The sequence below is a fragment of the Pagrus pagrus genome (genome assembly GCF_965226575.1).
Source record: "Pagrus pagrus genome assembly, chromosome: 6".
NCBI classification, from domain to species: domain Eukaryota; kingdom Metazoa; phylum Chordata; class Actinopteri; order Spariformes; family Sparidae; genus Pagrus; species Pagrus pagrus.
In genome coordinates this window covers 20,681,115-20,702,903 of record NC_140190.1, presented here as the reverse complement: position 1 = coordinate 20,702,903, position 21,789 = coordinate 20,681,115, and the positions used below count along the sequence as shown (strand labels likewise).

The window sequence follows — 21,789 nt, the reverse complement described above, 5'->3', positions numbered from 1 at the left end:
ACGGACTTGGCATTTCCAGAATTCCCCCCTTTTAAACAGATAGCATGGCGCTTAAGTCACGGCAGCTGAACAATAAGCGCCAGAGCAAACCAGTGATGGTAAAGATAGCATGATATCAGCAGCCACGGTGCTTTAAAGCTTCCTGGTTGACATTCAGGGCCATTTACATTCTGCCGCTCTCAGCCTCCATCAAACCTCCAAATATGACTCATTTTCTATCTATCCTTTCCCTCCCCCTTATAACTGCAGCCATTGCTGTGATTTCTCACTGAGCTGTTCTGACTTCATATCTCTGAGAAAAAATATTTTGTGGGATTTGTGTGAAGTATAAGGTTGCAGACGCTGGCAGTAGACACAGAAATATGCACACAGAGTGGATCTACAAAGCAGCCGCCGTGCTATCTATCCGTGTGTATGCGGGTCCTGCAGTGAGGCAGAATCGTGTCTTCTGATTTAAAAAAAGAAGAAATTTAAAGAAAACCAGCAGCCAAGCACCAATCACATCCATGCAGCCTGCCTCATCTGCAGAAACAGGGAATGTCCAGAAAGAAAAGAGAGTAAGATTTAGGTCAGTTTGCTTTTAATTACCACACTCATTTATTCATTTATTCAGCAAGGAAAGAAATCCCTCTGTCAGGGAAGCAGAAACGCTGCATTGAAATGCAAACAGTACCTCCATTAGAGGCTCTTCTGAGAGGAAAGAGAGGCGAGGAGGACAGAAAGATGTAAGGGGGATTTTTTTTCCCTCTCTCTTCTTATGCTTCTCAAAAATCTTCCACTGGATCCTAGCTTGTATCTTTGATGCAGCTAGGATTGAGTTTGACGCTCGTGCTGACAGACGGCTGTGTAACATGGGTGTTTGTTGCATGTGTCTGTAGATGCTCTGAGCAGCAGCATGACGACATAATACCTGCACAGTTCAGTATAGAAATGATCATACTTATATTCTGATGAGCTTATATGAAAGTGTTCCCGAAGAAAAATTACACTCTGTTAAGCGATAATGAACCAAAAATCTATTTTGAAGTTGAAACACTTCCTTCCTTTAGAGGTGCAATGTGTAAGACACAGCCAGAATTTTAAGTAACAGTTTTGAGGTTATGTAGAGGACGTCTATGTATTGTGCTGCGGAGACGTCTACTAAAGTTAGCATGTTAACTAGCTAGCCTCAGCCCGTCCTGTCTCGTAATGCCACCTTGTACCCCAAGAGGCAATAGTCCGATAGCATAGTCGCTGTAGTTTTAGCTAGCAGATGTAGCAGCGAGTTCTCTAAATTTGACAAGCTCTTAGCTTTAAGTTTATTAAATTAACTCAAAAAATGTCAAATATTTTCCCTATTAAACAAAAAAATACAACCATACACCGTCTAAATCAAAGTTTCACCCTTTTATCAAACTAAGATAGGCTTAAATGCCTCATTAACTCAACAAAATAAAACTCACCAAATACGTCTAGGTGTTTCTTTCCACTGTTCATTAGGCGATATGCTCCCTTCTACTTTGCTGGACTGACCTTTGACAGATGGCTAATTCTTACACATTGTACCCTTAAAGGTAGCTGTACTAAGCCAGTACTGTTTTCTTCAGAGAGCACAAAAGCAGTGGTGTGATTTCAACGAATGTGAATGATCCAAAAAATGTTGTGAAATCCTGCCAAACTTGTGTGTAGCCATGTGCATCAGTTGAAAAACCAAGGCACACACACCAGAATGTTTATTGCCACAGATTGTAATGTTTAAAAAGATCTTTGGTGGTGTTTGTATTTACAGGCCCGACATTTTGGGCCAAGTCAAGATAATGGTTTAAACATGTTCTGAGCTGGGTTGCAGTGGTTTATACCTCTAAAGCTGATCAATGCACTCATCATGTCTTGAATAGTTACACCATTGTTACACCAGCCTCATTGTGAATTGCAACACAAACACAATTATTTTATCCTTTTTTAGTTATGACACCAATAAAACCAATTGGTCAGTCAGTCTAAACCGACCTCTTACCATTGTTTCCAGAATGGCTCTAGTGAGAAGCGGGAGGTTCGTCAGTTCCAGTTCACGGCGTGGCCTGACCACGGCGTGCCAGAGTACCCCACCCCCTTCCTGGCCTTCCTCCGTAGGGTGAAGACCTGCAACCCGCCTGACGCCGGACCCATCATTGCCCACTGCAGGTCAGTAGCAATGTTTTGTTGTCAGTGTTTGTGAAAATATTACCAAAGTGTTTGGTTTTGTAACGTTGTGTAACTGTAATGTTTGTGCTCAGGTGGGGCAGTTGAACACATGGAAGAGGTTCTCCTTTTCCATGTGTGCCCCTGCCCATACTGTGTACCCATGAGCTAACAGCATGGCAGAGAGCCCCTTTGTAACTGCTATTATACATTACATAACACACATTATACAAAAACACGCTCTCTTTCTTACCAGACCTCCATCTTTTCTTTTCTTCATTGGTCACATCATCTTTCTTTTTAAGGCATCTCTTTTATCTGTGCTTTTATTCTCTCCACCTCTGTCTCTTTTTTTCCCTCCCTGTGAAAAGCCTCACAGTAATCCCTTCCCATCTTTCTTGCTTCTCCTTTTTTTTTTGCTCCTTAGCCTTTCCTCCTTTTACAAGCGATATTTCTCAAATGGCTTATTCAAATTGAAACCTTCCTTTTTGTCGAGATAAGACGACTTCGGCGAGTCCAAAGCGCTACACAATAAAACAGAAATTTGACAGCCTGCTTCGCTCAGTCTCCATCACTGTCCTCCTGTTAGTCTATCTGTCATTTTCAGTTGCTTTTGTGCTCCTTCTCCAGCCTCTCTCTGTTTTCCTTTCCTACTAAATTATTTAAAACGTAACGCTAACAAATCCATAAGCATTACTGAACAACATAATCACCTCATGAATTAATATTTACCACAAATTACAGCTAAATTCCTACAAATGTGACAAGCACTTAGTACTAAAGAATAAATATTCAAAGCGACAGCACCCTGTGAAAATAAGAGCAAGGGAGAAATGAATTTCTATTGAACAAACCTCTTAAACCTTCTCTTCCCTCTCATTCCTCAGTGCGGGTGTCGGCCGGACAGGTTGCTTCATCGTCATCGACGCCATGCTCGAGCGTATCAAGCATGAGAAGACGGTGGACATTTACGGCCACGTGACGCTGATGCGCTCACAGCGGAACTACATGGTGCAGACAGAGGACCAGTACAGCTTCATTCACGACGCACTGCTGGAGGCGGTGGCCTGCGGCAACACTGAGGTGGCTGCCCGGAGCCTCTATTCCTACATCCAGAAGCTGGCCCAGGTGGAGAGCGGCGAGCACGTCACTGGCATGGAGCTAGAGTTCAAGGTAGACTACTGTACATTGTTATGACTGAACAGAGCAGCATTTAAGATCAATATCTTCCTTCTTTCCGCTGATAAACCATGACATGTATGACGAATTGTTTTAGATTAACAGGAGTAGACTGCCTGCAGTTTTTCGCAGGTGACCCCATTTTGAGATTTGACAAATACAGGCAGCAATTAAAATTGAAACTCACCTGGCAGATTGAGCTGATCTGAAGCCAAGACAGTTCAAACAACGCAGAAATGTTAGATCAGTGTCTGCACTAACTTTTCATTCTTTGGACTTAATCATAACTAAATAATGGAAACAAAATATGTAAGTAATATGAGTTCTGTCACCTCGTCTTTAGCTACTGTAAGCCTTTTAAATGAGGCTGGCTGCCAGATTTCTCTTCCAGGAAGTTATTTTGGATGCAAATCCATTTTCTTTGCCTTTAATGTGTTTTTGCTCTTCATCATTATTTGCAGTGTGCTTAATTGTTGTTGTTTTTTATTTGCGATCATACATTTCTTCGCATTGTGTTACTTAAAAAATAATGATTTTAGAAAAACAACTGTTTCTCTGGCAAGAAGCTGAAACTAAATGAGGAGACTAGGAAGCCATAAAATGGACGATTACAGAAGCTGATTGGGGGAACTGGGAGAGCAACATCTCAGTTGAGTAAAGATGCAGTTTACAGCAAATCCTTGAGTTAGACGAGAGGTTTTCTTTCAGCTCGTTGCTCATACAGACGTAATAGAAACAATTTCAACAAAGCATATGACACAGTAAGCTTCAAGAGTTAATAGTTCGAGATAAAGACGCTTCTCTTGAACATGTAATACCTTTCAGCCCCAGGTAAGGAATATAGATTATAGCAACCTTATTTACATTTCAGCTATTTGTCAGCTCATACTGTACCTGCTGTCCAAGTAATAGGATCTCATATGGACTAGAAAGCAAATCTCCTTTACTTTCTTGAGCCTCATTTCAATAACTTAATCACCTCGATACACAGTATTTGAATTATTATTGTATTTGTTGCAAACCTACCGAATGGGAATATTGAGCCCTTCACTGTGTGGCCACAATGTTCATTTCGCAGGATTTGGAATAATATGCTTAAGCAAAGAAATTGGGTTTAATCTAGTCTGCACAAGATAAAGGATTCTGGCTTAAAGCAGCATGGATTTGAGTTGAGGTTGGAGTTGAAAGAAGGTGTGCCTTTCTTAGAGAAAATCATGACAAAGCAGTAAGTGAGGATAGACAGCCAGGCACAGTGTTTACAGAGATCTGCATTAAAGATCTTTGCAATCATCAACTTATAAACTTAACTCAGCTTCGGCTCCAGCGAGTATCCGCTGACCTTGAATTGCACGCTCACTCTCAAATCATCTATCATCTTCCCATCGCTATTCACCAACACAGCCCCCCTGCCAAGAAACAATAATGGTGCTGGTGTATTTCGACCCTTTCTTTTTTATTTTTTTTTTTACTCACTGGCGCACGACGGTGATGGAATCTCCATCGCCATCTGTAACAGGGATAATGCTGAGCTGGCGTCAGGAGTCAAACGGGGATTAATAACGTCCACAATACAGTCAGGATAGAGAAGAGAGGTGTGTGCGTGAAGACGGGTGGGGGAGCTAAGTAATTAATACTTGATGATGACAAATGGAGGTGGATGGCAGGGCAAGTGGAGGGAGGAACGTTTGGCTAATGAACAAAGGGACGACTGTATGCTAACTTGGCACTAAGGAAGTGATTCGACAGAATGCTCGCTACAGGGACGGGTGGGAGGGTATTGTCATTCTCAGGTGGGAAGCGGTGTCGTGCAGAGTTAAGTTGCGACTGGTGGGATTCATGGGGAGTTCAGCTGGGAGAGTGAACCGAGGAGGGGGACTCGTCGTGAAGTTGTCAGAGTAGTTCTCTCTGGCATATGTGCATGAATACTGAGCATGTTCAGGGAAAGATTTATGCACATAACGGGGCGTGCAAGGGAAGTATTCGCCAACATACAGTACACAAATCACAGCATGGACAGAGAAAAAAGAGCTACTGGGCTACTGGGATCCATGTGAAATTAAACAGTGAAGGACTGATTTGGAATTCAGCAGCAGCGTTTTAATTGGGATCCGAATGCAAACAAGGAGAGAAATGATCTGCGGTTTTCAATGAAAACGATGCTGACAGATTACAGGAACTTCTCAAGGCATCGTTTGGCATTGAAGCCACACAAGAGGCATACAGCGGGACAGTTTGGGGCAGCTGCTTGATGGTGTATACAATCGAACATTTGTAGTGTTTTGTTTGGTTATGTCAGGTAGGATTAGGATAATCACAATTTTGTAAGCCCCATGTTCTGACATATAACACCAAATATGATTATTCCTGCTGTGCAGAAATATGCTAAATGTGCATTAGCTTGCCTTCCAAGTGAAAATATAAATGGGAAAGGAGCTGGTAACTGTGACCAGAGGTACTCTAGGCGCCTCTCTGGCCTGTTGGATGACAGGTTGCCAGATCTGGCTCCGTTCCCTGCACCCTCTGCGATGTTCAGTGGTGTAGCTTAGGGGCCTCTTTAGCGCTGCCAGGCCACCTCAAGTCTTTCCAGGTGCCTTTGTGAAACATAGATCAAAGGGAGGACAGTAGCGAGGGATGAAGGGAAAGGGAGGAGGAGGAGGAGGAGAAGGGCTGGATGAACTCCAAGTGGCCGCCGACACGGCGCTACTGGTGCTATAGAGGAATTAGAGAGAAAGACTTATAGGAGAAGGCGTTGATGTTCACACTTAGAGTCAAAGAGAAACACTTTCACATTGACAGACAAGGATTCCAGGAAATAAACCTGCATTCCTGCCTTTTTCTTTTTTTGTGGGATCAGGTGCAACTCATCTCTCTCCCCTCCCTCCACTGATGCTGCTAGTGTCTTCACTGGGCCATATGTCTCTCTGTCTGAAAAGGACTTTTGCAGGCAAACGCTAACAAGCTAGCACACACACACACACACACACACACACACACACACACACATTCTTTGTTGAGACACTGAAACCAAGAGGAAGCCATCACAAGACTTGCTGACCCACAATCTCCCACTGAGGTCCCTATGACGATGACGATGATGATGTTGCAGTACAGCGTTTCGTTTTGATCATTATACAGTGTGTGTTTGTGCCTGCGTGTGCATGCGTGTTTGTCTTTCTGAACATCCCTGTGTGAGTTTATGTTTTATGCACACATGCCATGCTGCCATTATCAAAGGCACTGGTGACCCAGTTTTAGGCGAGTTTTCTGTTTCGAACAGACTCGATCCAGAGGCTTGTTAGTCGGGGTGTGTGGCATATTTTCCATCGTTGAGTCTGACCCTGCAGGACCCCACAAGTTGCAAAAGGGGATAAAGTTTTGGAATTGCCTTCCGATAAATATATTCTTGATAAGCAATGCCCCTTTGAAGCTGCCCGTCACTGGTAAAGCAGATTAGATTGGGTGTGCTTTATTACTTTTTGTCGCTGATATTCTCCTCTCTTGATCTGCCTCGCACCTGCCCTCCCTTCCATCCTTTTCTTCCCATTTCTCCTACTTTTGTCATCCACTCCTGTCTTTCTTCCCCCTCTCTCTTTTCATGCCTCCTCTCTCCTCACTGTAACTACTGTTGCTTCTGCCATTTAATTCCCTCTTTTTCTACCACTATACTATCTCTTCATCCTCTTCCTCCTCCTTACCTTTCACTCTACACTTTATGTTGAACATTATATTTCTTCCGCATTTTTAACCTCCCTTTCTGTGCATTCCTCCCCTTCATTCCTCCAGCGTTTGGCCAACTCCAAAGCCCACACGTCGCGCTTCATCAGCGCCAACCTTCCCTGCAACAAGTTCAAGAATCGGCTGGTCAACATCATGCCCTACGAGACCACGCGCGTCTGCCTGCAGCCAATCAGAGGCCTGGAAGGATCTGACTACATCAATTCTAGCTTCATTGATGGATACAGGTAGGATGAGTAGTGAGATCGCAGGGAACATTTCCAAGAAACATCTTTGATTGTTCGGGATATGTTAATGTTCGTCCCTGAGAGGTTAAACTCTGATTAATATGTGCAGAGAAGGTACTGTAGATGAGGGAAATGAGGATATGATTTAGATGTGGAAGGAAGATGCCTAATTCAAACAGCAAAATAATACACCTTGTTTATTTGCCTTCACACTCCCTGGGGTGAAATCACTTAGTCTTGTTCAAGAATGTATTAAGTATCACTAGGACTCATTAAGTGTTTTTGCATCAGTTATATTAAAATGACTGATTCATTTTACAGGCCAACATAAGTGTTTTTAATACAGTTTTCCTGTATATAGGCAACAGAAGGCCTACATTGCAACGCAGGGCCCTTTGGCAGAGACTACAGAAGACTTCTGGAGAATGCTCTGGGAGAACAACTCTACCATTGTAGTCATGTTGACCAAACTGAGAGAGATGGGACGGGTAGGACATAAACACACCTGGACACAAGCATTTCATTTATGTTCTTTCCTCAACATTATTGATGGGAGGTTTTTTGTCAATATTTGAATTAAAAAGGGGTTGTCTGTTCTTTTTCCTAAACAGGAAAAGTGTCACCAGTACTGGCCAGCGGAGCGCTCTGCCAGGTACCAGTACTTCGTGGTTGATCCCATGGCGGAGTACAACATGCCCCAGTACATCCTCCGAGAGTTCAAGGTCACAGACGCCAGGGTAAGACTTACCTGAGGGTGTTGGATGATGAGTAGACTGTGAAATGGGGAAAAAGCGACAAAGGTTAAGATCAATATGAACACTTTTTAAATTAATAATTACAAGATTTTGTTCAGAAAAGTTTGTGGAGTTATGTGTGAAAATGTGTATTCAATATATTTGGTGGGTAACTTGTGTTTCAAATACTTGACAACATTATTTCCACTTCCATTTTCCATCACAGCAATCTAAAACATCAGTAGTAAATATTCAACCTTCAGTATCAACCATTCAGATTCAAAGATCAAGGAGTACTTGATAGATTCTCTATTTTATACTGAGTGTATAAAATTTCAAAATACTCCCTTGTATACAAGTGTATTGTTCATTGATAGTTGTTAACTATACAGAGACACCACTTTCTCAGTAGAATCAAAAGACCAGATTGCAATGTAGCACCAAACTAAGGTGTAATGTCCACAATTTCACTGGTGACCCTCTCTTCCCTGGAGTGTGGATGTGTGAATGTAGACGATGAAGCAGGTTAAAGAAAAGTGGGTCACATCAACACAGAAACATCACAAGTAGATTTCCTTTGTCGTTAGAAGGGTTTCCAAACAAAACAAGATATCACGATGGATTATTGTTGAAAACAACTTCTTTCAAATGTGAATGAGAGTTCACAACCACAGTCACTTTTCTTGCCCTGAACACTACAGTTCACACCGCAGTAGTTATCTTTTTAACTCAGGATTTCTTTTTTTCGGTCCAATTAGGTCAGACAGTTTGAAGCAGCTGAACTGTAGCGCAGAAATAAAACTGCTTCCACTCTTTGCCAAAATGGGCTGACATATCCAATGATCTCCCCGGCGCTGTGGCAGCTAGTTAGCGGTCGTCCTGTTGGTATTTAAAAAAAAAATACTACAATATATCTCTGCACACACACACACACACACACACACACACACACACACACACACACACAAACAGACACACTATCCAGTGTGGAAATCAGACATAAATGCTGTTTAAGCTGGTTTGCCATGGCCCCACATATACACAAGCACACTAACACACATATACACACACTTTCTTCTTTATACATGACCCTGTGCAGTGTGCAAAATGCCTTTTTTAATGGGCTCAAACACACACACACACACACACACACACGCAAATGTGCACGCAGGCTCACTTTCAGCCACATACTCCATGCTGATTTGCTGTTCTCAGCACAAATACACACCCATTTATATATATATTTCATTTTTAACACATACTTCAACACACACGTATTTGCAGCATATATAAAACCCCCCGTGGACACTCTTAACACACACGCATACATGTTGTGGAGTACACTGGTCAGTGTTAGTGTCTTTCAGAGGATTCTTCAAGGCAACTGAATCATCAAATAGAAAGCTCACCATCAGAGTAACAGAGGCACAGAGGAGCTGATGGTACAGATACCGTCTGCAGCTGTCTGTGTAGATTTGCAGGTTTTTAATGCCATATTACTGATACTATATGCTACGAGGGTGTATGTAAAATGTGTTTTACCCCACATACCATAGATTATGTAGATGTGCGTACATGTTTATGTGTTTGCATGTATAGGCGTGCACGCGTCTGCGTGTTCGCGTGTACGTCGCATGCCTTTGCACAGTAATAGCAGAGACTCCACGCCTCAACACTCACATCTCGCGAGCCAGTCACGTATTTAATCACACAATTTGACACGCCGCGTGGGCCCTCAGGTTGTGTGTTAAATTTTCCTCTCTTTTTTTCCCCCCTCCTCTCTTTCTACGGCGTGCTCGGTTTATTGTGTTGTTGTCTTTGCCCCTCTTTCACTTTTAATCCCCCTGCTGAGGCAAAATGTTTTTTGAGATGCAAAACAAAGGCGACAAAAGAAAGAAAACATGCAATGCGTCATAAAACAGGGGGAGAGACATGAGATGTTGCACAAAGAGAGCCGCTACATGGAGCTTAACTTATTACAATCCCAATCAGTGTATTTTTCAAGTACAATAAATGTACATGAATACATTTTGGCAGCATCAGTGCTGAAACACATCAACAGCTAAGATGGCAGGTGCACACTGGCACACTGACAGCAGGACATTCAAAGCACAAGGATTCAATAGACAGATTATGTATATCCTGACATACAATGGCTGTACATGTTGTACATTCAGCATCCAGTCGCCATCTGCATTAAGCATGCTAGCAGTAGAGGGGAGATGGTTGCTTACGGCAAAAACCAGAATGACTGAATAAGAAGGTAGCGCAGCCACCATGACAACACCCATGATGAATATAGAGCCTGAGGTTTACATCAACACATTTACTATTAGCTCATATGATGTTTGTCATTTTTGACACAGAGCAACAGCAGAAGAAACCTCTTTAGGAATTCCATTGTTAGTTTCGCGAGGCCGTTTAATCATCGTTGAAGCCTTTCGTGGTCACTGCCAAATGAAATGGCTATATAAAATTTTTTGTAGTGTTTTTTGCATACACCATCCTGACGTGGTACTATTTGTCATTCCCAATCATCCATTGTGTAAGTGCTTGCTATACTGGATGATACCTTGAAAGCAGGAAAAATTAACCATTAGCTATTTTTATACAGACGGCAGTGTGGGCAGTCAGTAATCCTCAGTTGTATGATTTTTTTCTCTAGAATAGAGGAGCCCCTTCATTCACTTGATACATCTATTTCTATAACTAACAGCTATGATCTTTAATTTCTAACACATATACAGTTCTGTCTTGTGTGTTTTTATGACCTGCCTAGCATTAGAGGTGTCACAATTGCAAGACACACTGGCAGGCAGGTAGTTAAAAAAAAAAGCGAGCAAAAAACAAAAATCCAAAAGTACAAACAATAAAATGGGAGGTGACTAAAACTGGCAACGAAAAGGCAGGCAAAGGAAACTACAAAAGTAATACAAAAACTGAGGGCAAACTATAAAACCACAAGGAACAAACACAGGAAATACACAAGGGCTGATAAACAGGTGCAGGAGACACGTGGATGAAAACAGGATTACAACAGGACTGATGCGAGGCTGAGAACAGATGAAGTAACAAAGAGTAAGGGAGGAACACAGGCTTAACTCAACTAACGAGGAGATGAGGTGAAGGTGGGGAGACACTGGAGACAGAGCAGTGCTAACAAGGCTGATGTGTGACAGTTGTGGGGGGAAAATCGACTTAGAGGGGAAAACAGGTGGGAAACAGCACACTGGCGCCACAGGTGAGCAGGCAGCAGAAAGTGACAACAAGACACGAGAGGATATAACCACAAAATAAAACAGGAGATAACTAGCCAAAAGCCAAAACCATGACAAGAGGCAGAGTGGACAGCTGCTTCTGCCATTACATAGACATTGATTGTTACCTTTCTGTCTATTTACCAATTCACTGGCTCTGTGTATAGATATAAATAGTTTATTATTGTTAAGATACTCAAGATACACGTTATCAGAGATGAAAAGTGTTTTTCAGTGTTCTTGTAAATTACTTACAATTTAGAGAAAATTACTGTAAACCTAATTTTAGAGTCTGTAATTGTACAGCAGGATAGTAGTACGGACAAATAAATCTCAATTTATTTGCCAACTTTTTATAAAAGTGTGCCTCTCCGGTGTGAACAAATGGGACCAGAATGTGTGAGAATGACACATCGTGTCGAAAGTGACAAAGTGAGAAACAACTGGAGAAATGAACACCTGGTTGTCTTAATTGCTGGTGGCATCAAGCAGACAGCTCGTCTCGAGAATGCAAAAAATGCTCCACTCTGCTCACTTTCAAGAGAGATTTGAAATTGAAAAGAACTTTCCTCACAAGGACACGACACACAGGTGTTGACTGTGCATTATCAGACTCGACGACCCGCTCTCTCACAATGAAGCCGATCACTTCGCTGCTTACAAAAAATGTATTTAAATGTGTTTGTTTGCATTGGAAGCGCCAGAAAAACAAGACCATAAGAATCGATGCAAGATTAAATTGTTAAGACTGACATTTTGTCTAGCAGGCTTGTCAGGGTTTTTTTGCGTTTTCATTTTCATCGTCCAATCCCACCTCCTGCTCCGTCAGTCCTCCGCTCTTGCTTCTTACCTCCGTCGCTCCGCACATCCATCAGGCCGCTGCATCGATCGCATCGCAGGATTATCCTATTCAACATGGTGTCTGGGAGAAGGCGCTTGTCATGGCAGATACACTATTGATTAGCTTTAACTAGGACCTACTCGTTGCTGCACACACACACACACACACACACACACAACCACACACACACACAAACTCAGCAGAGGAGAAAACAGAGACAATTGGGTTGGAGGTAGAGGAGCGGAGTTGGAGAGGAGAGGACATGCTGTGCCTTTGTTGTGAGAAGTGTGTGTTTAAAGAGACAGTTAGTGAGTTGATACTACTTTGTAGATATTTTTTTCAGTGTCGCTTCATTTGCATTTTGTTCTTGGAAAGATCCAAAAAGTGTGGGTTGGGTGGGTGGGATTTAAAACCCAATCCCTGACAGTAATAATGCCTTACTCTGCATCAAAGTCCCCACTAAAAAACATCAACAAAGACCCTCTCTGATCTGTTTTATTTTTTCCCCAGGAAGCCATTGCTTTATTCCCTCTCATTGTCTTTACATAAGTTAACTTTCTTCTTTCCATTTGCAGGATGGCCAGTCCAGGACAGTAAGGCAGTTCCAATTTACTGACTGGCCAGAGCAAGGCGTGCCTAAGTCCGGGGAGGGATTCATTGATTTCATCGGCCAGGTGCATAAAACCAAGGAGCAGTTTGGACAGGATGGACCGATATCTGTCCACTGCAGGTAAGAGGTCTCAGAGTTGCATCATATTTTCTCGACCTGTGATGCTGTTTGAAAATCATATATAATATTAACAGTTTTCTTGAAAAGAAGAGTGTAATATGCGTTATTTGCTCTCCATAGAAAGGCTTTCGTTCTTCAAAGAGACACTGTACAACGCTTTAAGCATCAAGTCGAGATTAAATCACTCTTTAAGGTGGTTATTGTTTTGCAGCACAGCACCTCCTGCGGTGCAGCTCTAACAGCATCATCAGATACTATCCCCCCTCTCCTTTTTGCCACCGCAGTATACTACCTCTGCACCTCCACAGGCCCATCTCCTCCATAATTGATAAGATTGCGGCTTGGCATTTGCAAAGAGGAGGCACATCAAATGATACAGCCATTCTTTTTGGTTTTTATGATAGCTTCGTGATGCATTTTTCATCACCTCGGGTGTAGCTTCCAAGGTAACCTTCATCATTAACTTGACATGCTGTGGACTCCGGTAGAAACTGATATTTGGTAGTGGTCATCACTAAGGTGGCAGATTATTCTTATTCATCCATAGATGTTGAGTGGGATCTAAATGGGGTGCATCTTTTGTTGTGGGCGGTCTTTGCCTGTTTTGACTGGTCAAGACTGTTAAAGAAGAAAACAAATGTCTAGAAATCCTTTAACAGAGACACTTACCTGTATGTGATCCATTCTATTTGTCATTGTTTGATTGACATTCAGTAAAAGGCTTAAGGGTGCAAGTGTTCCTCTGAAAGTGATAGTGTTAACAAACAAAGGTGTTAAGACGCTGAATAATTTCCTTGCTGTCTCACAAACACGGTTTACTTTTGCTGCAGACTAGGTGTCACTTTTTCTCAGGCGCCATGACATCATCACACATAGCATCACCTCCCCTGTATTAAAAAGCAATGATGTCACCAGCCATCAAATGGGCCCCGGGGAGTTGTAAGAAGTGTCGGGGAAGCACCAATAAGACTGAGTTATTCCTCCCTTCTATGAGGCCGTTAGTGGAGAGAGTGGAGAGAGCCGTCTTAAAGCAAAAGTGTCGGTGATTGCAGAAGGAATTGCGAGACTGGAGTAATGGACAAAAAAGGCACACAGCCTATTAAACTGGACTGTAAGAGTCTCATGGCTGTGTTGCATGAACAGTTAACGCATCTCAGTGAACCTTGATTTTTGGAGCAGCATGATAGAATTAACACAAAACCTCTGCAGACTTCAGTGTCGCACATTTCTTTGAAATGTGTGCTCTTCATCAGGTACTTAAGTTACCTGCAGTCCTTTCTAATGGTTTGTGTTAATTTTGTCCTTTTTATCAAGACATTTCTTAAGAGTAGGTGTCACTTTGTCAGAAAGAAGATATCTAATTTTGGAAAGACGTTTCTCATGAATAGTGATGTAAAAAAATTAAGCTTGGGTTGGTATCTGTGTCTGTCGCTGCCTCCTGCTCCTCCTCTCCCTCCCTCCTCTTCCAGGCTTTTCATCTCCGAGTGGAGAGCTTATGCCGTCCTTTTCTCTTACTCTTTCGTCTTCTGTCACCGGCCTTCCTCGTCTGTCATCCCTCTCTCTGTTTCTTAATCCTCTCTCTCTCTCTCTCTCTCTCTCTCTCTCTCTCTCTCTCCCTCTCCCTCTTTCTCTTTTTACTCTCCATCCATTCTCCCGGGCCTCTTTTCTTCTACTCCCACCCTCTTTTCTTCTTCACTCCTCCTCTCCCCTCCTCAGTCACTATCTAATAGACCCACATGCTTTTTGTCATTAATTGCCTGATTACTTCCTGTGAATGGGGACACCAAATCCTCTCAGTCTGCAGCGGCTCGGCAAGCCTTCAGATTTGGAGAGTCGATCTTCCTGGAAAGAGGGAGGGAGAGGCAGAGAGGAGAGAGGAGCGAGTTTAAGAGTCCATGTGACAAGCTGTGACCGACTCCCAGGAAGAGGCTTTGGGTGGGCTGAGAGATGCTGCGGCGTGGGGGTTGGGAGTGGGCGGTTGTGTGCTCTACATGATTAGGCTCAATAACCACTGTGTTCGATATCATTTAAATTTATTGTCAAATTATACAAGTTATCCTTTGTCCTAGGTCTAGCTTTGTCCTCCAACAGACACACAATTGCAGGCGTACACACACACAAACCAAAAGTGTCATCTAGCAGCCATTTCTTTCACTCTTCACTCAACAAAATAGCATCGGAGGCTGGAAGAAGCCCAAATAAATCTGTTGTCATATCAATTATTGTTCCATTGGTGAAGTGGAAGTCATTTCACAGCAAAGCTGCTTAGAGAGGCAGCTCTCAAGTATTTCAGGATCGGAGTTAAGACTCAGACTGTATTTCTGGAGAGCAGCAGCAGGCGGACTTTTTCCACACATGGGAGGGGCTTAATGAGACAAACTGTTCAGTTGTTTGTGTGCGTGACTTGTGTGTGTCCTTGAGGGCTCACTTTGTGTTCGGCAAGAATGTGGATGCACATCAAAGTGGATTCAGAGTCCCCACGCGCAGATTGCTTCCTTGCTGTCACCACCATTGCGTTAGGGTTAGAGTTCCTTATGTTTTCCAATGGTCTTTCAGGCAGTCAAAAAAGTTCCCCAGCATGCATTTGTAGCGTGAATGAAGGATCAAAATTATTTAAAGATGGCAGTTACTTTGCCGATCTTGGTTTGACTAAGGTAAAGACATAAAGTACCTACATTTTAAGGAACTAGAGGATTTCACGTGGTGCAAGACGCCACAGAGGAACAGATACATGCTCAACAGTCAGTGACTGTATGTATAAAAGACATATATGTACCATCCTATTAATTCAACCTGTCATTATTTGTCTCCAGTGCTGGCGTGGGCAGGACCGGCGTCTTCATCACCCTCAGCATCGTCCTGGAGCGAATGCGCTATGAAGGCGTAGTCGATATCTTCCAGACAGTGAAGATGCTCCGGACACAGAGGCCAGCTATGGTCCAGACTGAGGTCAGAGGTCACACAGACACAAACAAAAACATACACTGCTTGTATTTTTGGGGAACATTAAATTCTGCTGTACTGTAGTTTTAATGTAATCTGGAGGCTAAGTGCTATAAACATGTAAAAAGTAAACTCTATATAGGATTTGTCTAAAAGTCTGAAACTTGAAAAACAAATTTAGTACACAGCAATCCATTAATTCAGAAGTAACAAGAGTGCAGTAGTAAATATAATATAGCGCATATAGATGTAAAAAAGTTTAATTTCTTGACATTTTGTGAGATTAATCTGTTCAAGACCGGCTAGCTGATTAGCAGGCTAACTGCAGTAGACGTCTAAACATTTTTTTTGTTTGTTTTTTGTTTATCTCCCCATACAGGACGAGTACCAATTCTGCTATCACGCAGCTCTGGAGTATTTAGGAAGCTTTGATCACTATGCAACGTAAAAAGCCATCTCTTCCCCCCAGAATCCTGTCGCCCCCCTCAACAGTCTCCTGAGCCATAGAAACTTTGAAAATTGAAACGACGACAGCGGACGATGATAACACCATCCCTAATTCAGACACGCCAAACAGGATCTGATTGTAGATTTTTAGAAGACGACGCCCAACCAACCAGTTTAGAATAATTCCAATTCGACCAAGAGACCCTTCATGAGGAAAATTGCCCTTCATGTAGAAAATAAAAATCCTCATCAGGAGAGGAACCCGACGCTGTGGCTCAAGCTGTGGGGCGGGAATCGATCAAAGTGTCAGACTGCTTACCTTACCTCAAGTGTTTCGATGTGGAGGACATTGTAAACATTCGTGGACATTTCTCTTCTCAAAAATATCTTCGTGATACAACGGTAACAAGCAACAGATAATGAAGGAGAAGGCAACAGCGAAAATCAACGAGAGGCAGATGGATGTAGCCAAGACGGGGTGACTTTCTTGTTTTTTTGATATGCCTGGGTGTAAAAGGGTGTTCAAGTATTTCTATCAACACATTTTTTGTGAGTGATATCAAGAGAAACGACCAAATTGTGGCTGCCTGTGTGAACACAAACGGTTTTCCCCAAACTCTGGCAAGACAAAAAAAAAAATCAAAAACAGTGGAAGCATAAGAACACTACCATCTGGCATCAAAAAATAAACCTTGAGGTTTTTTTTTTACACTCTCCCACTAATAATATGCATAATTTGTGTGGAAAAACACTCTACTATTAAAGTATACATCACATAACTGCCTGTTCTCAAGCCCTAAGAGCTTAGAGACGGCACTGTCAGTGGTTGTCAGAAGAAAGCAGCAGCACATATCTTAAGATCAGTTACTTTCATGATTTGTGAACTTGTGTAAAATCAGTATCTCAAGCCAGGTAACCACAGTGACATTGAAACATACCACAGTGTATTTAAAAAAGCGCCCCAGGAGGCTCGTGTCTCAGTCAACAGAGAAATCAGGGGGGAAACCTCGGCTGTTGCGAGAAGCTGTGGATGGTTCGTCTTGCGGATGGTCATGCTGGGAGAAATGGCAACCGTGTCCCATGATTTTTTACAATCACTCCTCTCTTTGGAACCATTGCATCATGGGGCTTCGGTGTTAACATCCACCACCTTTGAACAAGAGATGAATCTGGTGGGCGAGAAGCTTTGGAACAAACGGAACAACAAAACAAGGATCGCCGCAAAGTTGGGGCTTTCTTTGTGTACAGTGACCAACGCTCATCATCATTGTTACAAACTTTTTTGTCTTATGAGGAATTATCTTTTTTTTTGTTTTTTGTTTTTAATTTTCTGTCAAAACCAAACATGCTGCTTATCTTGTGTATGCTGTACGTGTGACTCTTGAGAGAGAGAGGAAACTGACGAACAAAAGATGCCGGCTCTGCTAACCGCTCGCGCCCAGGCGGGCATGACTGAAAGCGCATCCACATGACAACATTGTCCACCAGTCTTTTCCACCTCTCCTTTTCTTTTCCAGCCTCCTCTATAATCATCTATTTCATTGTAAAAGACACTCAAGAGTGGCTGAGGCCTGTTGCAATTACAAAGCTGTACGTTCATGTGGTTGAAAAATTGGCCTTTAGTTCCACTGTATGTGTTTGGTACCAGGTGGATAAACAAACTAGTTGCTTTGGTTTTTTGTCCTCCGTTTTATAGATGATGTCTCTGTGGATGCCACAGCCAGACCAGGCAGCCATGTTGGATCTCAATGCCATGATGTGATAATGAAATTCTTCGGTACAAGTAACTTGCACATCTCTAAGAACAAAAAGAAAAGAAACTTGAAACAAACACTCCAAAAACAACTGCAGGTTGGATTTGACGCACTAATGTATATGTGTCTGATGAAAAAAAAAAATCAAGCTTTTGAAATCACCAGGTTTTCATTTTGAGATCAGTCTTTTTGCTATAGATGAGTGTACGGATTCCGAGAAGATGGGTGTGCACAAAAACCAGAGCGATGGACAGAACTGTGTAATCTTTTCTTATTTCCAAAAAAGCCTTATTGTTATTGTAACATTATGAAAAACATTAATGTTGTATTATGACGACTTATTTTACATTACATAGTTGACTTTTTATTTTCTTTTTTTGGTTTAGTTTTTTAACAGAGATGTTGTATCACATTTTTTTAAAGATTAGCAGGAAAAGAGAAATGCTTATTTGTTCATATTACGTTTAAAGACATTCTATTTTTTCACTGTAGAATTGTTAAGTATAACATGTCTGTGTGCACGTGTGCATATATGTATTTATGTACATATATACTGCACACTCACACATGCATATATATTTAAAAGCAGAATATAAAGATATATCCAGACACTTAGTATTAATTCAGTTCTTCTCCTCATCATCTTTTTTTTATACCAGCCAGTGCTCATATTTGAAAATATGACAACTTTCATTTTTTTTTTTTTTGTTTGGTTGTGTGTTTGTTTTTTTGTAATCTTAGAGACCTCGTATGTTTCTTAAGAAGAAGTCGAGGTGATATCAGTGCTTTGCCTGAATCCTCTGCCTCCACCCACCAGTTTAACTTCTACCCCTGGGTAGGTCCTGTGCCGATGAGGAGATGCCATTTTAAACCTTGTTGAGATTCTTTATTATCATTAACTTGTAGGCATTATTATTCTTTTGTTTTGTTTTTCTGAGCAACTGTTGAATGATGAACTGGTCTACAAAACGTCAATCAAAAATTTCATTAATTTGTTATCCATGTCAGCCCAACTTGACATACTGTACTTTGTACGATCATGTACAGACGATGACCCTCACAGTTTTTAAGAAAAAAAATCTTTCTCTTTTTTTTTTTTACTTTATCTTCAGACATAATGTGGTCATTCATTTTGTTAGATATCCACTATGATCTAGAATATACCTGTAAATAAACAAATATATAGATTATATGTATTTGTATCATTTGACCCTCGAGATCTTATACTTTAAGCGGGAACAGAATTACTCTGCTCATATCCGACTTCCTGGTGTTTGTAAAGCCTGTTTTCTCTCCTTCTGAAATCTTCTTTCTCCAGCCCTGCTCCCTGGTCTTTAATTACCACTCGCTCTTTTTTTTTGCCTTTAATTTCCCCTGTTAGCAGTTAAACTGGGAAGCCAGCCAGCTCCTGTTCTCACACCTATAGCCTCAATGAGGGCATGAAATCAGCATCAGCGATCGGCTGGTGTAATTTAGCTGTGGATAGGAAGTTAGTCCAGTCTACCTTCTAACCATTCGATTTGGTAATAAACCTTCAATTCTACGTCCTGTTAATTCTCAATGTGGACAAGGACTTTTTCCTGCTAGAGAAAAGTAGAGGGGTTTAGAAACTGCTCCTATTTAAATAATACTCTCTCAAGTCCAATTCCAACAAACAAAATTGAATTAAAGTGCAGATTCTTAATTTCTCTGCTACTGTTTAGAAACAAACACACCCCAAAGGTGTTGTTCATTCCTGAAAAGTTTCCCACAAATCCCCAGAAGGTCCCCAGCTGTCCAACTGCCTAAAATGCCAAGGTGTTGTCCATAAATATGTCATTGGCTGATGGACAAATGCAGCTACGCTTAAGGCCATTAATAGTTCAGTTGCAACATGACATGTTGATTTATTTTCTCCCTGTTGCATTTTAAGCATTGTATAGAACCATACTCTGTGTTTATGTTCAGCCATGTTTCGTTGTGGGATGCAGAAAGAAATCAGGACTCAATGAAACAGAGCAGTGCGGTGCAACCAAGGGAAGACCAAGACAACCAAAAACTTGCTGCAAACTCACATTTCCAGCACGTCATTTCCGAACAGTGGGAGCCTTGAGATATTTCACAATGAACTATAAATCCTGAACTGAAGTCTTTTGGAACTTTAAAAAAGACTGGTAAAAATGGGCCAATGCCAAAACCGAAACCGTGGAAGTCTTTGGAAGCTTGTGCAATGTGTTACTCTTTTGACTTCATGTAAAGATGCTAGACTTTTGAAAACAGCCGCCAAATTTACTGGAATATGTCGCAGAATATTTGGGTGAAAGGGGGGGAACTAACAAAAAAACGACACTAACAAAAGATGACATCGAAAATGAATAGAACATATACAGTACATACAGACAAAATGAAAAAGAACCCAAACTCAGCAAAATAGTTTTTCCTTTGTATGAGGGCCAAGAGCTATCACTTTCAAACTGTTACTTCTAACTGAAACAATAATTGGTTTAAAGCCACTGTGTATGTAGATATGTTGACTTTGTATTAAAGAAATGTTGTCTGAAAACCATTTTGCCTGTGATTTTTCCTCCAGATATCTCTTCTCATGTCTGATTCTACAGGATATCCATATCTTTGTCTTTGTCAGCTTGCAAGAGTTCTGTAACTACAATACTTCGATTGTACCAGCGCTTGCTTTATCCATCATTCACTACACTTGAAAAATCTGTGCCACAAGAGCTTGCAGGACAAGTGATGAAGCACACAGATGGTGCATTTCGTCTGTTGATAGATGGCTTGATTAGCTCCCTCCTATATTTGTCCACCAGCCTCTTCACAAACATATCCCAAAGTGTCCTTAAGCCCCTCTCCAGGCTTGATAAATGCCACCCAGACAGGCTGATATTGGCGCAGAGGTAAACCTTCACCTGGTGATATTTGCTCTCCCATCTATCCTCGAGTGAGGCTCTTCAGATATCTGATAACCTCAGAGGGGAATGTCTGCAAATGAAAGGAAGAAATTGGTACTGAAACTACAGCTTTAGATAACGACCCCCAAATTAACGTGTGAGTGTTAAGTATATATACTTACTGGGTACCTACACCAAGACAAACATGTAAGTACAAGGGAGAAAGAAAGGTCAGGGAGTAAGCAGGTAGCAACTTAGTTTTTAAGAGGGGCTTAAACATAGTCCATGTTTTAAACTTAAACTTGTGCATGAGATAATGGGCACTTCTTTTTAGTCACAATACACAACGATTGAGACAAAGCATTGAAAATGTGTGAGAAAACTTCTTTATTACAGTTTAAGTCCAGGGTATGCAGGCGCTCTCAAGAATGCCCGAGGAGAGATTTGTTTGCACCATTTACTAAAACATGGACGGACCTTGTGGGTCTGAAAAGTGAAGCCAAAGCAAAGGTGCCTTAAACCTGCATTCTTGCAGCAGGTGGCGACTCCACTGGTTTTGGTTTCAAAAGCTTAGCTATGGCATGTAAGCTTTTGAGAAAATGACTCTACTTCTTACTTGATCTATTACCTCGGTAAACAGCTTCCTAATGAGTTTATGGTCTCGATCGCTAGTTTAAAGTCTTTATCTATTTTGTGAATTATAGTCCCATTTAGAGTAAAATACACAATAAAGCAGCTTGAGGGCGCGTGCCTTGTGATTGTCAAGTCACTACCACAGCGGGTCCTCATGTTCTCAGTCAGTGCTCGTTTTTCTCCCAACCTCCACCCTCTCGTCAAAATATGGTCACTACTGGCTCCAAAAAAAAAAAAAGGTCCACAAACCGAAGGGTGATATCG

The 21,789-nt window shown here is 41.7% G+C and overlaps 1 protein-coding gene across 11 annotated transcripts in view; it reads left to right on the top strand.

Moving 5' to 3' along the window:
* ptprsa (protein tyrosine phosphatase receptor type Sa) overlaps positions 1 to 20,552 on the top strand; it is a 238,323-nt gene extending 217,771 nt beyond the window's left edge. For all 11 annotated transcript variants that reach the window (XM_084354187.1, XM_084354195.1, XM_084354186.1 and 8 more), the window contains 8 exons: positions 2,009 to 2,163; positions 3,048 to 3,333; positions 7,123 to 7,301; positions 7,663 to 7,789; positions 7,913 to 8,038; positions 12,709 to 12,863; positions 15,677 to 15,812; positions 16,186 to 20,552. In XM_084354187.1, coding sequence (XP_084210313.1) covers positions 2,009 to 2,163; positions 3,048 to 3,333; positions 7,123 to 7,301; positions 7,663 to 7,789; positions 7,913 to 8,038; positions 12,709 to 12,863; positions 15,677 to 15,812; positions 16,186 to 16,254 — 1,233 coding nt within the window. In that variant the 3' untranslated portion in view covers positions 16,255 to 20,552. The remainder of the gene's footprint in view (positions 1 to 2,008; positions 2,164 to 3,047; positions 3,334 to 7,122; positions 7,302 to 7,662; positions 7,790 to 7,912; positions 8,039 to 12,708; positions 12,864 to 15,676; positions 15,813 to 16,185) is intronic.
* The last annotated feature ends 1,237 nt before the right edge of the window (positions 20,553 to 21,789 follow it).